Source organism: Squalius cephalus (genome assembly GCF_949319135.1).
Source record: "Squalius cephalus genome assembly, chromosome: 2".
Classification (NCBI taxonomy): domain Eukaryota; kingdom Metazoa; phylum Chordata; class Actinopteri; order Cypriniformes; family Leuciscidae; genus Squalius; species Squalius cephalus.
The window spans coordinates 38,708,716-38,725,786 of record NC_137123.1 but is presented as its reverse complement, the minus strand read 5'-3'; the positions used below and the strand labels follow the sequence as shown (position 1 = coordinate 38,725,786).

The 17,071-nt window shown below is 40.9% G+C and overlaps 2 protein-coding genes across 2 annotated transcripts in view; one reads left to right on the top strand and one right to left on the bottom strand.

Annotated features, from left to right (window-relative positions):
- LOC307145102 (uncharacterized protein) overlaps positions 1–17,071 on the top strand; it is a 590,539-nt gene that overhangs the window by 460,377 nt on the left and 113,091 nt on the right. The window lies entirely within an intron of this gene.
- Positions 11,986–17,071, bottom strand: part of timmdc1 (translocase of inner mitochondrial membrane domain containing 1) — a 159,451-nt gene continuing 154,365 nt past the window's right edge. Inside the window, exons 7-8 of the mRNA XM_079847970.1 lie at positions 13,686–13,796; positions 11,986–13,584 (exon numbers count right to left, since the gene is read on the bottom strand). Coding sequence (XP_079704096.1) covers positions 13,434–13,584; positions 13,686–13,796 — 262 coding nt within the window. The 3' untranslated portion in view covers positions 11,986–13,433. The remainder of the gene's footprint in view (positions 13,585–13,685; positions 13,797–17,071) is intronic.

Below are 17,071 nucleotides of genomic sequence, written 5' to 3'. Positions count from 1 at the left end.
CAGGGGGCGGGACCCGCTCACGCTACAGACCTATTACAGATCAGTGGGTGGGACTTTACTCTCTGAAACTGAAAGCAATATCCTCCATCTTGTTTGAAGCTAAGCTAACAGGCGCTGTGGAGACAGATGTAAAGTAATGACAATAGCGGAGGAGAGTGCTCAATATGATATAGAAGAAGAGGATTTCGGAAGTCTGATGCTTGAATCAGGTGTTTGTGGCTACCTTTACAAGCCGCATTATAGCGAAGAGCAGCCGAGGCAGAAGACCTGCCTGCCGCGGACGAGGAGCCCGGACTGGCTCGAGTTAGGGCGGACTGGTGGTGCCGGTGATCTCACTATGCAACTCATAGACTGTAAGATGCAACTACGAACACAGAGATAGAGTCCGTCTGCGGCAAGGAATTTCAACGATGACAATTTCTCCTGGACGAAATCTCTGAATCAGACGAGGACACGGACGTTTGTGTTGAGAACTATCCTAGTTTCGCACCGCATATGTTCTGACTGAACATCCAGGTACCATGCAATAATTCACCTTTTCGAAAGAAATACAAACGAGGAGTAATGCACTAATGAGTTCGCCAACTAACTAGACATTTTGTGTGAATGTGAAATGAATTTCAAGCTCTGGTGGTAGCTAGCCTTGTAGACGGAAGAGTGATTTCTCTTATAGGCAGATATGCGCTTTCTGGATTAGTGGGAGTGGCTTGCGGAGCTGTGCAATCTGGTGCATTGTGGGAGTTGTTGTCTTTCATACAAATGCGTCCTGAAGTTATTTTTTGTCTTTCCTCGGTCACGAAGGCACCAAATTCAAAATTTATTTTACATTTCGACTACATATATGACCCACTTTAAATAAAAAACAATGTTCAAATGGGTGGAATGCCCCTTTAAAGGAGTACATTGTTTCTGCCAACTTATCAAGTATTTCTATCTTGATGTCTTGTGTAACATCCATGGTAGTGTTCTGTTTTTCATAGACTTCATTAGCTTTTCTCAGTCTGAACTCTACATCATAGGAGAAATTTGGAATTAGGAAATTGGGTGGCCAACGCTCTTCCCTGACTGTGGAAGAAGATGGACTGGACAGATTGGATGAGATGCTTGCTGTGTCTAGAGTAAAATCAGTTTCAGACCCTGTTCTTTCATTTCTTGGGGGTTCTTCTACTGAGGCAGTTTTGAACATTTCCCAGATAATCTTCAGTGTGACCTTTTCAGATGGAAGTTCTTCTATGTCACTTAAATTACAAAGCGAACCATCAAAATCGGGGTCCTCATACTGGATCACAAAGTTTTGTTCAATTTTCAGTTTGTCACAAAGAATTTCTTTGAGCTCATCTACTGATGATGGCACTTTGGGGAGTGTCAGCTTTTTTATGCACTCTGGATTCACGATCACTCGCAGCAACATTGTGGTTTTCTGAAACAAAATATACCATTTAGTGATTAACATTCTCTTGCTAAACTGTGTACAAATGTTAATGATGCTTGCAATCCCAATCTGAAAAATGCAAACTTTAATGTAACAAAAAACGTTTAGCCATGATATTTCCCCCGATACTGTAGGCTGCAAGTGGGTAGAAGTCATTTAAATCCTTCAGCTCAGCAACAATCAGATCTTCGTATGGAAGTTCTTCAACCTTAAAGGCACAAACATGTTCAACATACCAAGAAGAAAATCTCTCCAGCACAAAAGAAGCCTCACTGTCAACAAACAAAATGCAGTGGATCTTTGCAAATTCTGGCAAGCCGCTACAATGTCCAACAGACACCATCATACCTTTGGAGTATGAGATCCCATGCAATTCAGTGTTTGATGCAAGAGATACCGTGTTAAGGTGAGCTTATTTTTTCTCAACAGCTGTTTTCACCCTTCTTTGCAGAGAGGACACCTTCACAACTTTTACTTTGTCAACATGAATGGATTGTTTGAAAAAGCTGGGAGACTGCATGACATGTGCAACCATAAGTTGGTGCTGGGTAGACAATGTCTGCAATATGTTTTTGAAATTGTGCATGTTATGGACAACACGCTTGAAGAAACTGTGTTTTGCCTCAAAGCGCATTGTCCATAACTCCACACAAGGACCAAAATGGCGTATGAGGCTTGGGTAGTGTTCCAGAAAATGGTGTTTTGGTTTCAATTTTTCATTTGGAAACACTTCTTTAAAAAGGTTGCGATGGTCAGATATTTTTGTCTCCAGGTAGCAAAGACTGTCCTCTGAAAACTTGGGTGAAACAACAAGCTCCACTATATCTTTAAGATCCATCAACAGTTGCCATGCGTTCTCAGTTTCTGGAATAATTTTGCCAATCATGAGTGGTATGAGCCTGATGAGTGTCCAATTTTCATGTCCATTTCCACCAATGGTTTTTTTTGGAGAAGAACGTTTTGGGGATTTTTTGAGGGCGGTTCACCTTGTCAGAGAAACAGTAAGGGAAAGACTGAATTACACTGTTCAACTGGTCAAGGGTAAAGAACTTATCAGCTATTAGCTTCTGGAGACACAAAGACAACTCGTACGGCACAATTCCTTCAAACAAATCGTGCAATGCATCTGGAGGAAATCCAGTTACTGGGTGAAAGACAGCGAGATGAGTTTGTAAGACACATTCTCCTTTTACACCTTGTACATTTGTCAGAGTTGGGGTTGCTTTCAGCTCCTCAATAAATTGGTTGTGTTGTTCTATACTTCTTAAGGGAAAAAGTCCCTTGCTCACATCAGTGGTCTGTATATCCTGGAAAGCAGCGAGACAAAACCTACAGAACTTCTCAACACGAAAACTTTCCTGAAATCCTGCTAGCCCATGTGCCCCTAGATTGTCTGCAGAGACAGTAACGACAGTCCCTTTGATATTTTCCCCAAAATGATCTACATACAAACCCTCTCTTTCAAGTGTCTGCACATCCTTCATTAATGGCTCAAAAAACATGTCATAGCCAAATTCTCTTACGTCAGCACTCTTACCCAACAAGGCTAGTTGAATAGCATGCAAATTTGCTCTGAATTGGGAGGGCCAGTTCAAAATCACCCAGTAGACTGCTGTAATCTTGTGCTTTTTACGTGATGTTCCCAAAGGATTGGCAACTTCAAAGTCATCAATATATAGACCAAGTGCAATAGCTACATTCTCATCACAAAACAGAGGATGCTCTTTGAAATGCTGGCCATCAAAACAAGATGCATAGAAGCCATTTGTGGTAGTCTCACTATGGTCTAGAAACTTTTTCAAAACTTCAAGAATAGGAACATAAACAAATGATTTATTTTTTTGTCTACTGAATACAAACTCAACTGGTTCAACGACATCAAAGTTTTGTTTGTAATATACTTTTCGTTTATGATCAGTTGATAATGTTATGTTAGTGGTAGCATACAGAGGATTTGTTCTGTGAACAGCTTCATTGATTTCTGTGATTAAAGATTGGTCAGCTTCACAGTTGTGGTGGCATAAAATATCTGTAATCACCTTTTCTGTGGATGGTTTAGACAGGTATAGTATTTCATTCAGACTTTGAAAAATGTGCTGTGTAGCACTTCTAGATACACATAGTTCTGTCTGCATACAAAGGAACAAAGAAGCTAACTTCTTAAGAATTTTGTCAATATCTTCAACATCAGCAGCTTCTACATGTATATCATGCAATGTATCCTCAAAGCATTCTGAAGCAGAATCTAACCAATTATCAGAGTCTGTGCGATCGACAGTTACAACTGATGAACTATAATCACTTATTTTGCATTTTTGGTGATGTTTGAACTTGTGGCTATGAAATGTTACATAGACATTAGTTTTAAAATTACAGTGCAAAAATGGGCATTGCACTGTCTCATTCCTTTTCAGATGTGTACCCAGATGCCTGATAAAGTTTTTTTCAGTACAAACATTGTGATAATCACATAGGTCACATTTAAATGTAGCTTGTACTGTTGTTTTATCCGAATGTGGACCCTATATAACTGCGTTTTCAACCCACCTGGTGTTTTGAAAGAGCAGACACACTCAGGGTACAGGCACAACAATGGTTCACGTCAGCCTGGGCGCCAGTGCTTAAAGCCTGGTTCACACGGCAGGATAATTAGGCCGATTTTAGCCCCGATTCACCCCTTCCGACAATCTTAAGGATGCTCCGATTATCGTAAAATAATCTGATCAGATATTCCTGCCGTGTGTGGTGTGTTAAGACTGCTCTCGTCTGTTCGGAAGGACGTCGGGACCGCTCCGATCTCAAATCGGGGATATCCAACATGTTGGATTTTTTTGGCCCGATTTCTCCTCGTGTGTGGTGTCCCCCGGGGACAAACGAGCACGCAGCCTGTGGACTGTGGCATGTAGCCAATCAGAAAGCGAGGTGACGAGGCGGCGAGGAAGCACCGGGAAACAAAATCAAAACATTCTTTTGATAACGTTTTTTTCCGGTTAAAAACAAACTACAAACTATCGCCACTGCATCCTCTTCGTCCGCTATGAGTGTTTACTCTGAAGTCACGTTTGATCTCGAGGGATTTTGCGAGATTTCCCGTCTGACCTGGGAATGCTCGGGAGTCAAATCGGTTCGTGTGTGATGTGTTGATTTTGCCGTGTGGCTGCGCACCACACACTGTACGACCAAAACTGTTAGACCCGTGATTTTTTATCGCCGTGTGTGGGGTCTCGCAGGTTTGGAAAATCGGCCGACAATTTTAAAATCGTCCCGTGTGAACCAGGCTTTAGCCTGTAGTGTCTCAGCAGCAGATTTTGACTGGCACAATTGTATTTACAGTATCTACACTGCATGAAGTTTGCTCTCAAGGTAGATCTGTTTAAGAAAAAAAGAACACAAAGTGAATGATCAGTTTCATAAAAGGCAAATAAATGAATGAACAATGAAATAGACAATGAATTTATACTTATGCTTTTTATTTTTTAGTGTATGACAACTGCTGCACAGAGATTTTCAAAAATCATTATCTCTTCAGAACGTAATCAATTAATCTAACTTACTACTGTTGTAGCAATTAGTCAGAATTCTTAGCTGCCCTTCAGTACTGTAACGTTATTAGCAGATGGAGAATGTAGCCTAATATGGCTGAAGTCAACAGAATGTGCACGACTTCAAAAATATTACTGTGCAGCAAAATCCATCGCAACAAAAGATAAAAACTTAAATATTTCACGTAACGTTGAAATGATTAAAAAATAAAGCTAATTTAAACATTCAGTAATGTTTATAACTTACAAAGTAAGTGTTTCTATTTTTCCAACGAACTAATATCAACTAATTCAGAAGTAAAGTACAACAAAAAACAAATAAAATCACTCACCATATATATTCCTCTGGATTATTATCGCCACGTGCTGCCTTGTCTTTAATGAAGATTTTTCTCCGACCGCTTGATGAACACGCCTTGTCTTCTCAAGTTGTTTCTCCCGCATTAAAAAGTGAACGTTGACGTTGACTCACATCAAGGTTGTGCAAAGGTCACGTACTGAGGGGCGTGGTTTGGCCCGAGAGGAAAAGATCATTTTTATCGTAAAACATGCTGCTAATTATTTTTAAATGTATGTTTTATTCAGATGTAACATTTCAATAAAAAAAGAACTCCTAATTAGGCTAATTGCGTTCTGTTCTGTCTTCGAGGGTATTATGCAAACTAGTGAGATGAGAGCATTGGCGCCCACTAACGAACTTCACAGTCTTCACCCGCCAATTTAATGTTGCCTCATTTAAATTTCCTCCCGCTTTTGAAAGACTTGAGTTCAATTTTGACTTCATTTCTGTGTGTGTGTGTGTGTGTGTGATGAAACTAGTATTTATGAGAATTACAATAGCACGTGAAGGCAGCATAATTTCCTGAGTTCACAATATCGTTAGCCTCATAGCATAATTGCCTAAGTCATTTTTTGGCCAAATTGTGATATCTGCCTAACTTTACTGTCAAACCAATGCTGCATCATCCTGCCTTTCTGCCTATGTTCTTAGCCAATCACAACACTTATTAGAATCCAAAAACACTATCTGCCTTAGTCATCTCTTTGACTTAGGCAGTTTTGATACAAACAAAATGGCAGAAAACATGGGAAGACAGATGTCCAGAAGTGATGTTAGCTCTTCTGTTTGATTCGTTTTCATCTGGTAAGAGTTCATATTTCTTCAATTGTCTAGATACTAAATGTAATTTCAGTTAATGAAAGGGATTATAAACTGTATTTTAACTTGAAATCACATTTTTTGCAAGAAGATATGATGAGCTAGCCAACACTAGCAAAATATTACCTCATTTCTGGTCAGAACAAATCTTTACACTTAAGAAACGTCACCATAAAAAGACATTTAGGCAATTTTAGGCAAGTGAAGTAATTAAGCATTTACTTTTTATTTTAAGTGCAAATAGATTTTTTTTAGAAATTAGACATTTTGACTAGACATAAGTATTTGGTAAGATTTAGATTTTTTTGCAGTGAACCTATGAATGTAACATGATTTACTGTGTTAAAATACTCAACAGCATTTTCTGCTTTATTGTCAGGAAATAAAGATGATACCCTTGTAGTGGAGTTAGAGGATTTAGATAAGAGTAGACCTAAGAAAGAAGGTCATGACGTGGACATGGGGCAACAGATAGAAGAGGAAACAGCCAGTAAAGCCTCCAGAGCTGAATCAGATCCTGATTTAGTGAAATCGATGACACTGTCTTGTCTAGGCACAGAGGCGCGGCCGGTAGTGAGAGGCGCAGAGGCGACAGGGCGAGGACTCCGGGTACGTCCTCCAGATTCTGGCGAGACTGACAGGTCCTCTTCCTCCTAAGTCGGCGAAGGGGCATTGTAGGAAGCAGTGACTTGACTGGCTCTGGATCAGCCGCGCAGGCGACTGGCTCTGGATCAGCCGCGCAGGCGTCTGGCTCTGGATCAGCCGCGCAGGCGTCTGGCTCTGGATCAGCCGCGCAGGCGTCTGGCTCTGGATCAGCCGCGCAGGCGTCTGGCTCTGGATCAGCCGCGCAGGCGACTGGCTCTGGATCAGCCGCGCAGGCGACTGGCTCTGGATCAGCCGCGCACGCAGGCGTCTGGCCTGGCTCTGGATCAGCCGCGTAGGCGTCAGGCTCTGGATCAGCCGCGCAGGCGTCTGGCTCTGGATCAGCCGCGCAGGCGTCTGGCTCTGGATCAGCCGCGCAGGCGTCTGGCTCTGGATCAGCCGCGCAGGCGTCTGGCTCTGGATCAGCCGCGCAGGCGTCAGGCTCTGGATCAGCCGCGCAGGCGTCAGGCTCTGGATCAGCCGCGCAGGCGTCTGGCTCTGGATCAGCCGCTCAGGCGTCTGGCTCTGGATCAGCCACGCAGGCGTCTGGCTCTGGATCAGCCGCGCAGGCGACTGGCTCTGGATCAGCCGCGTAGGCGTCAGGCTCTGGATCAGCCGCGCAGGCGTCTGGCCTGGCTCTGGATCAGCCGCGTAGGCGTCAGGCTCTGGATCAGCCGCGCAGGCGTCAGGCTCTGGATCAGCCGCGCAGGCGTCTGGCTCTGGATCAGCCGCGCAGGCGTCTGGCTCTGGATCAGCCGCGCAGGCGTCTGGCTCTGGATCAGCCGCGCAGGCGTCAGGCTCTGGATCAGCCGCGCAGGCGTCAGGCTCTGGATCAGCCGCGCAGGCGTCTGGCTCTGGATCAGCCGCTCAGGCGTCTGGCTCTGGATCAGCCACGCAGGCGTCTGGTCTGGCTCTGGATCAGCCACGCAGGCGACTGGCTCTGGATCAGCCGCGCAGGCGTCAGGCTCTGGATCAGCCGCGCAGGCGTCTGGCTCTGGATCAGCCGCTCAGGCGTCTGGCTCTGGATCAGCCGCGCAGGCGTCTGGTCTGGCTCTGGATCAGCCGCGCAGGCGTCTGGCTCTGGATCAGCCGCTCAGGCGTCTGGCTCTGGATCAGCCGCGCAGGCGTCTGGCTCTGGATCAGCCGCGCAGGCGTCTGGTCTGGCTCTGGATCAGCCGCGCAGGCGTCTGGTCTGGCTCTGGATCAGCCGCGCAGGCGTCTGGCTCTGGATCAGCCGCGCAGGCGTCTGGCTCTGGATCAGCCGCGCAGGCGTCTGGCTCTGGATCAGCCGCGCAGGCGTCTGGCTCTGGATCAGCCGCGCAGGCGTCAGGCTCTGGATCAGCCGCGCAGGCGTCAGGCTCTGGATCAGCTGCGCAGGCGTCAGGCTCTGGATCAGCCGCGCAGGCGACTGGCTCTGGATCAGTTGGGCCGATGAGAGGAGGGATAGTAGACGAGGAATTTTTCCACATTCTCCTCCAAAGACAACTTCCCTTACTCTGTTTAGTTTTTTAGGTTGGGGCGTTTTTTAGTTAACAAAGACTCAAAGAAAACACATGGCTAAAATACACTGGGGAAACACATCCGGCAGATAAGACACAGCTGGGGCAAAATTAACGAGCTAATAAATGGGGTGATTAACAGGGCACAGGTGAGACAGATTAACTAATGGAACAGACAAGGGAAAACTAAATCAGAACTAAACTCAAACAGAGACGTGACAGCACCTGAGTGGAACTTCGATTAAGGGTGGAAAAGGAAAACAGTGGTTAAGGTTATACATTAAGAAACAACTTGGTTAAGGTTGGCAATTTACACATCTTGGTTATATTTAGGAAAGTAAAACAACTTTTGTTATGTTATGTTTGTATTTATATGTAAGAGAAAAATGCCTAAGTCATGGCATTTTCTGCCTAAGTCACTTTTATTTGTTAGGCAATTGATGATGGGTCTTTTTCTTTTTGCATACTTGTTCACACATCTGGTTGAATGTACTGTTATAATATCAATAAAAAATAACAATGTGATTTCTAAAAATTTAGTTTTTTCTTGTTTTCCAAAAACATTGAAATATGACTTAGGCAATTATGCTATGAGGCTAACGATATATTGCTGTGCATAATACACTATACTATTACTTCTAATAATACTAATACTAATAATACATTACTATTGTACATTATCTGTACAATATATTATAATTTATACAGTGGGTATGATTTAATTTATTAATACTATTATTCACTAATACTTTATTTCCAGACTCAATATATATATATATATATATATATATATATATAATTAACACTATTACTTGGCACAATGAAGTTATTAAAAAAATAACCAAACAAACATTGTTCTTCAATGTCCCATAACCAAATGGTATTAGTATTTGCTAGTGGGAGGGCAGTTCCTAACTTAACTTAATAAGTTGGCCAAATTTTTTTGGATGAACTTGCAAAACTTTGTTCACAAAACTAAACTTTTTAAGTTTATGGAAAGAAACTTGGTTTAGGTTGAATAAATGTATTAAACATAGTTTTACTGTCTTTTTCATAGAAATTTGCTGAGCCAAAAAAAAAAAAAAAAAAACATTACAAAACATGGATTTTTTACAGTGTAGAGAAACCCGCGAGCAAAAAGCGAGAAAACAGCGAAGAAATCGGCAAAGCTGCATAGTTCTGCTTTAAACAGACGATCTGACGGGTTTTAGAAGATTAAATACAACCCGAAACTAAAAAAACAGACCGGGCCTCTATTTGAGACATGCCTTTATTTATCCAAACCTGTAGCCACACCAGGCGTGTAAAAGAGACAGGCGTCTATTTGGGACTCGGCTATTATTTGAAGTTTTATGGTAATCTAAACATACATACATACATGGGTAAAACGGTAAGTGACCAGAAATGGTCCAGGGAATGAAACTATAGAAAATATTCATTTAGCAATGAAAAGAACCATCTTCTTCTTTCAAAGCGCCTCTTTAAGAGCCATCTACCACTTATTATTAAACCTCCACTTATTATTAAACCTCTGTTTAAAATGTGCGATACTTGCATCTCTTTGCAGTGGAAGCAGTGTGTGACATATTTGAAGAAGATCTCATTAGTCCAATGAGTCTATGGTTGGAGTTGCGATTGAGTTCTTCTGCATTGAATGAAAAATTGTGACAAACTCCCGTTGTTGTCCTTGACTCTGTTGTGGTTGAGAGAGTCCTGAATGAGCACATGGCTGGTAGTGAGTCAAGGCCTGATGCCCAGGGGCCTGGTGCGGCCACGCAGGACAGCAACCAGAAGATACCAAGAAGGGCCAAGAGAGGGAAGAGCTAGTGTAGATGCTCTATAAAGCCTGATAAAAGTCCCATCTCTCAGGATTGGCTTGACCAATAAGGAAGGTGGAATTTCCAAGCGGGAAAATTCCTTTGTTGGGGGTTTTATGACTTATGACTTAAGGCGGGCATACACTGTGCGATGTCTTTGCGATTTCAGCAAGGTACCTACTCACACTGAATGAGTAGATCGCATGCAATGTAAAGCCAAAGCTCAGGATTTATGTGCTCACACTATACGGTCCGAACGTCGAGCTGCGACTTCACTGTTCACATACGTTTGAAACGTGCGAATCAGCGCGATAAACCCTCGTGCCGGGTTGCGCCTGTATAGACGATATCATGTATCCAAAGATATTGTCAAAACAAGCATCAGCTATCAATATCAAGATGATAAATCATTTCCAACTAGGATACTTTCAACAGGATTCTCAGTGGGTGCATCACTGAGTGGGGAGAACCGGTTTGAAAACAGAGTTATGAGTTGTACAAGTTAACCGGAGTGCATGGTTTTTATGACATATATGCAGATGCATTAGTCCGGTATCAACAAAGGCACAGAGAAGATACAGATAAAACATGAAACCAAATTAATGCACTATTATATTAATATATGATTTGTCTACGTTCTTCAGGCAGTCTCTAGTTTTTTCCATAAACATACTTTATGTGTATTTATTATTGCATTGGTTAGCAAGTAGACTTTAGAATCGCATATAAATATATTTATTTCGCAAGGAAGTTATTTCAAACACTCTGGTGTCTGAAAGTGAGTTTTGAGCTGAAAATTGTTTAAAATGTCTTAAATGTCAAGGTTGGTTGGTTGCCCGATATAACATGGGAAATGAGCAACGGTATTGACCGTCTCCTGACTCAGGTAAACTCCGCCTTTGTTCATGACCACTTCTCAAACCGCTTCTTTATATATTCAATATAACTATTGAATGGTTACAAAGTGTTTCCTGTTTCCTGTCAGTATGATCGTCACCTCATAACGCAGAAAATTTACTTGTAGCCTATCGCATTCTTATTATAAAAAAAAAAAAAATTTCTCCAAATTGAGTCCAAATTGTACTCTACTAGAGCGGGAAAGGTAATACACCATGTGACTCAGATAACGTGTAATTTATGGTGAGAGTAGGAGAAACATTTCCACTCTGGACCAACCTTCTGAGTTTAAAAGCATCAGACAAGTCAGATCAAGATTTGGGAGATGATAACAGGTTAAGAACGAACACCAGAATAATTCTGGTTGTGTGAAACAGCCCAAATTGTTCTAAATGCGAGCTCCTATCTCTGCTTGGCCACTTTAATTTTGCGGTAAAAATAATTCCACAAGGCCGCCCCTATATATCACACCTTCTCTCGCTCGAATCCTCGGTCCACGCTTTAAGGCCCAGGTATACTTCAAGCAAAATCGAAGAACGAACTGATGTGTAATTTCTAACAGAATCAGGCCAAAATGAAGTTTGTTCGGAGTTAATTTTGGGAGTTCGAAAACGCTTGCCAAAGTGAACTTGTGAAGTTTGTTCCGGCCGGTTACATAGGCATGCTCAGTATAGGTAGGTGTGATCGGAGGCCCCGCCTTCTTTCACGTGAAAATCTTTTCTGGTTCATTTGGCCTGTTCAGTCAGATGAGGTCAGACGTCCGTGAGTAAAAACATGAACACACTAGAGAGCTGCTTTATAGTAGAAAATGAAGTTGTACTTCTGATGAAACGAGACAGTGACACTGTTTTTCATGTTGAATACAGAAAAGCGGCTTGATTTAAAGCTATTTGTTGTAAAGTGATACATAAATAAATGTGACGTGCCTTTACTGCAGTGCCATGGAGCTTGTGCAAACATCCACATCGATATCAGATGCTTTTCGTTTTCTTATGCTTTATTAAAATGCTTCCTGTTTTCTCAGTTTTGTTGTGTGTTTATTTTATTGAGATGAAAAGCACGCAGCACATATTTACATTTTCATCTAAACCCTCAGCAGTATGGGCAGCGTCAGATGTTCGATAACAGTATATCGCTGGTCATGTATTTCGAACTTCGTTTTACCCCTAAACACAAAACGAAAAAGAACTTTGCTGCGAGTATATCGGGCCTTTAGAAAACCAAAAAACCAAGGGTGCTTGTTTGCATCTTTTGGACATGCCAAAGTACCCAGCCTCCTCAGTGCTGTTTGAGCTTTTTACCCTCTAGTCATAGCAGCTTTCCTGTGGGGGGAAAATAGACTGCCAACAGTATTCTAGTTCATTTTGACAATGAAGCAACCATTAATAAAGGCTGTTCTAACTCCCCTACAATGGTGCCGCTTCTAAGACACCTCATTTGGATTTCAGCTTGCGATTAATTTGTTATAACAGCCAAACACGTCCCTGGGTTCAAAAACCAAATCGGTGACACCCTCTCCCTTTTCTTTTCAGAAATTTAGGCTGCTGGACCAACCCCAGTACCTCACTATTGAGAGCTGATCTTTTCATAAATCACATTCTAAAATCTATTCTTGACGCATCGCTCGACTTCACCCTTCAAGCCATTTTTCCTCTAGAACCCTCCAATCATACCTGACAGCATGGAGAGGTTAAGACATTCCATATCACGTACAATTAGCTGTTTCTCGATTTTTCCCTGCTTTCTGTCACCTCATTCATTTCTTATTTATCAAAAATCTCCAAAAAGGTTCCATTAGAGGCTACTTAGGTGGAATACAATTCTTTCATAAAAATGTATTTCAGAGCCTCACCGAGATAAACAATGTGCAGACATTCAAAGGTATTCAAAAAAACCAACCACCTACCCGCCCAGACGCCATAATAATCATTACTCTCGACATACTTAGTTGGTATCTCCACCCTTCGCTTAGGCCATCACTCAACAAATACTGCCTGCACACTTGATGCAATGTTCATCCTAGCCCTCTTCGGGTTTCTCAGGTGTTCCAAACTCGTCATTGCTTCCAATTTCAAACCAAAAGTCCATCCTACAATTTCAGACCTATCCGTTTTAGACAAGTGAAACCATTTCTTATTTCATTAAACAAAGCAAAACAGTTCACACCAAAAAAGGCCATTTCATTTACATCTTCAATGTCTTGTCACCTATTCAGCCATTCCATTGTCTTGTATCTTATCTATACTTTAGAAACTCACAGGCTAAATGTAACATTTACATCTGAAGATAAGCATCACATTGATAATAATGGGAGCAGGTACCATGAACACATACAACATCCTAGACAATGTTCAGCAAATTATTTTATTTGCATGCTGTTGATTCAGCATTAAACATCCTGAGGACAAAAAACAAAAACATTCTGAGTTTTTTACATTAGCACTCTCAAGTCTCTGATGTTACTGCGTTTGCCCCTTTCTCATTTCTTGGTTGACTAAGCAGCTCCTCTATTCGTTGAAGGTCATTATCAGTGTCCTGGTGCTTCTCAATCCTCATTTCTCCAATTAGATCATCTGTAAGCTTTAGACGAGCATTCCTGCAATGGAAATATCAGCTCAATTATCTTTTCAAAAGGATATGCGTCTCTTCAAAAAATCTGTGCATTTAAAAATATTCTCTTTTCTTGGTTGAACTAACCATTCAGTGACTCTCAGCTCATATAACTCTTGTCTTTCTCGTCGCCTCTTGTCACGCATAGTCTCGCCCCCCAGCTTCTGCAGACCCATGATTAAAACTCCAGCCGGCAACCTGTAACATCACATGTTCTTACAAATTCAATTTAGCAATATCACATGAGAAAGAGTGCTGCTATATTGAATATCAGCACAAATACAGAAACAAGGGGCACAGGACATCATGGCCATGCTGATATTCAGAACAACAACATTCTGTTCTCAATGATACTGCTATCATACAACAGTTTTATAAACAGTAAGTTATAATAGCATAATTAATATTTCAGACACAATATGGCCAGCTATATTCTTATTGTTAAATCAATATTAATCAATTTGTTGTTTTTATTGTTTAATCAAACAGTTTGTCCCTGCTACATAGAATGCCAATGCTTGATCCTGCTTTGACTTCTGGAAGTGTGATGAATTAGTTGATGAATTTATGTAGTTGTTGTGGAGTTAACATTTTTCAAATTGTCTATTAGCATGTTCCGTCATGATCATCTATAGAACTGTAGTTGGATGCCTACAGAACCAGAGAATATATGTTGCTTGGAGATAAAACAGGTATTGTTCTTTAATTACCACTCTTAGTACATGTCTCTTATCTTTAAGAAAACATACACCGTTTAAAAAGTCAGTCACCTTACTGTATTGTGCATAATAAATGTGCGTTTATGAATTATGCAGACGGTGAGTGTTTTCGGGATAAAACTAATGACATAGCACTGGTCTCTGTGAAAATAGTCAGAGACAATGGTAACTTTAGCCACATTAGCCATACAGCATGCTAATAAGCACATTCAGAAATGCGATTTGGAAACATTCACAAAATATGAAGTGTGATACTTGTACTGTTTATGAAGTTTGAGCACAAACAGTGGATATCGACCCATCTTTCAGAATCAACTTTTGTGCAAATCCAGTGTTGAACTGACCCTTGTTTGCAAAGCAGTCTGGCGTAAAATAATTTGATCAAGCATATAAAACTTTACCTGATTTCTTTGGCACATTTCCTTCATAAATAAAATTCATCCACTGTGTCCTCAGTGGCTCAGATGCTGGGAGTCTATGGAGACTCATGTTCATTAGTACATTCAAAAACAGAAGATTTGTAATCTGGCACAGACATTATATAAATAGGTGCTATGATGAGGATATAAACATTGCTGACTATAGCCATAGTCAATTGCATTATGTACACTAAAATGTTTCAACAAAGTGTTTGTGCTGCCTTTAAATTTTAAGTTTAGTCAACTTAAAATGTGAAGTTGAATTAAGCGACAACTTGGATATTTGAGTTATCTTAAGTAAAATCCGGGAACGTTTTTTTGACCCTAATTTTTAGGTCGTGATAGCAGATCGGACAGTGAATCAGACCGCAATAACTCTTTCAGACTGTGAGAAAGAGCCAAATTCCAACTCCACACTCCGGACCCTTAATCAGACTATCTGTCATTTAAGACTCCATTCATTCTGAGCTAACTAATGGTACTGTATGGCTATGCACGCTTGTAAGAGATGATCCTAGCTAAAAGAACGTTGTCAGTGTTAGGCAGTTAACCCAAGACTAATGATCAAAAGGACGAGACATCGTGACTTGCACGAGGAAAACCACAAAGATAACGCCAGAGGTTGTTCGACCCCCAAGATATAACACATACCATCCTCTCAAAGACCTCGGTTTGACCTGAGCTCTTAAACCACAGGATTGAAATCCAAAAAAAACAACATAAAATACATCAAATCATTCCAAAACAATGCAAAACTTATACAGGGTTCTTGCAGGTTTCAGTAAGTCAAATTTAAGACCTTTTTAAGACATTTTAAGACCATAAAGATTGAAATTTAAGACCTACTTGGATACATTGCCAAAATAATATTCAAATTGAAAAAGCATTCATTTAATTTACAGATAAAGCAATCACATTAGTAACCTTCCACACCCAACAACGTGTGTCAGAGAAAAGAACAGAATCAGATATAAAAAAAATTTATAGAAAATTGTACTTTGCATATTATACTGTAAAAAACACATAATTAGTTGATTTTAGTTGCTCATAGTTGATCATAACTAGAGATGAAATGGCATGAACATTTAATTTCATGATTATAGTGACAAAAATGATCACGGTTATCACAGAATCCTGTTCAAAAAGTACTAATACTACACAATGAAATCAATTCACCAAGTTTTATGTCGAAAACCAGCAAATAACAAATAAAATTAGCATCAATATGCACTTTTTGTTTACATAAACATTAAAATAATACCATTTAAAATAATAGCCAGACTTTAAAAGTGTCTTGCAACATGTTATACACTAACATGAACAAGTTCAAATAAAGTTTTGACAAAAAAGGTTTTTATAAAAAGATAAACCTCACATATTTCAGACTTTAAATCATTTTATATAAAAAGAATGAGTCAAAAAAGATAAATTACTGACATTTACAATGCACTTTAGCTTATCTTTTATTATTAATAGTAAAATTCGGTCCGATTTTCCCGTGGCGTCTGTCGTTGCTATGCAACCATGCACTGCGCTCTCCACAAAGACAAAAACGTTTTAGTGGCTAATGGATTTCCACCACCGAAAAACGCTTGCTGTGGCTCTGTTACAAGATTTATTTACGGAGAAGAGAAAAACACCCGTAGTGTTTGGGTGCACCCCCATTCTTCCTGTTGACTGAGCTTTCAATGTTGTTGCGGAAAGGGCAAAGCTGATTGGTTGGTTCTTGTCACATGACCTGCGGTGTGTTTGCGGCATTCTGAACAGGGGGGCAATGTTTCATAAAAAATGTAAGCTTCCCTGGGCGCCGCCATTGATTAGCAGACCCCCACCTGCTGTTAGCATTCCATTGACTCCCATTCATTTTGACGCCAAAATGAATGGGAGTTAATGGAATGCACTTTGCGAATAACTTTACATCTGAGGAGTTTAAAGACTCCATTTGTCCATTATTTATTTCTAAAGAAACACAAAAATGTATAAAAGGCTCCATTACCTTGTATCTTACGTTATGGCCCCGTAGAAGCAGTTTTTCTAAAAATAGGCTAACGATTGCGTCATAACCACGCGACTCTGTCGCACAGTAGAGAAATTACCGTATGGACAGGAGGAGAAGCTCGCGGGCAATCGGGGGGACGAGGAGGCAAAATAACAAAATAATTAATCAGAATACTTGGCAAAAGTTTCTCCTGCTCCTAGCTCATGGACACCTCCTACTCACACTCTCCGTCTCTGCAAGATTCGGAAGGGAATGATTCAGATTTCTCTTGGCACAGCTACTAGAAGACAGACAGGTTGCTCACGTCACATCTACGTCGTCAAGCTCAGTTTGAGT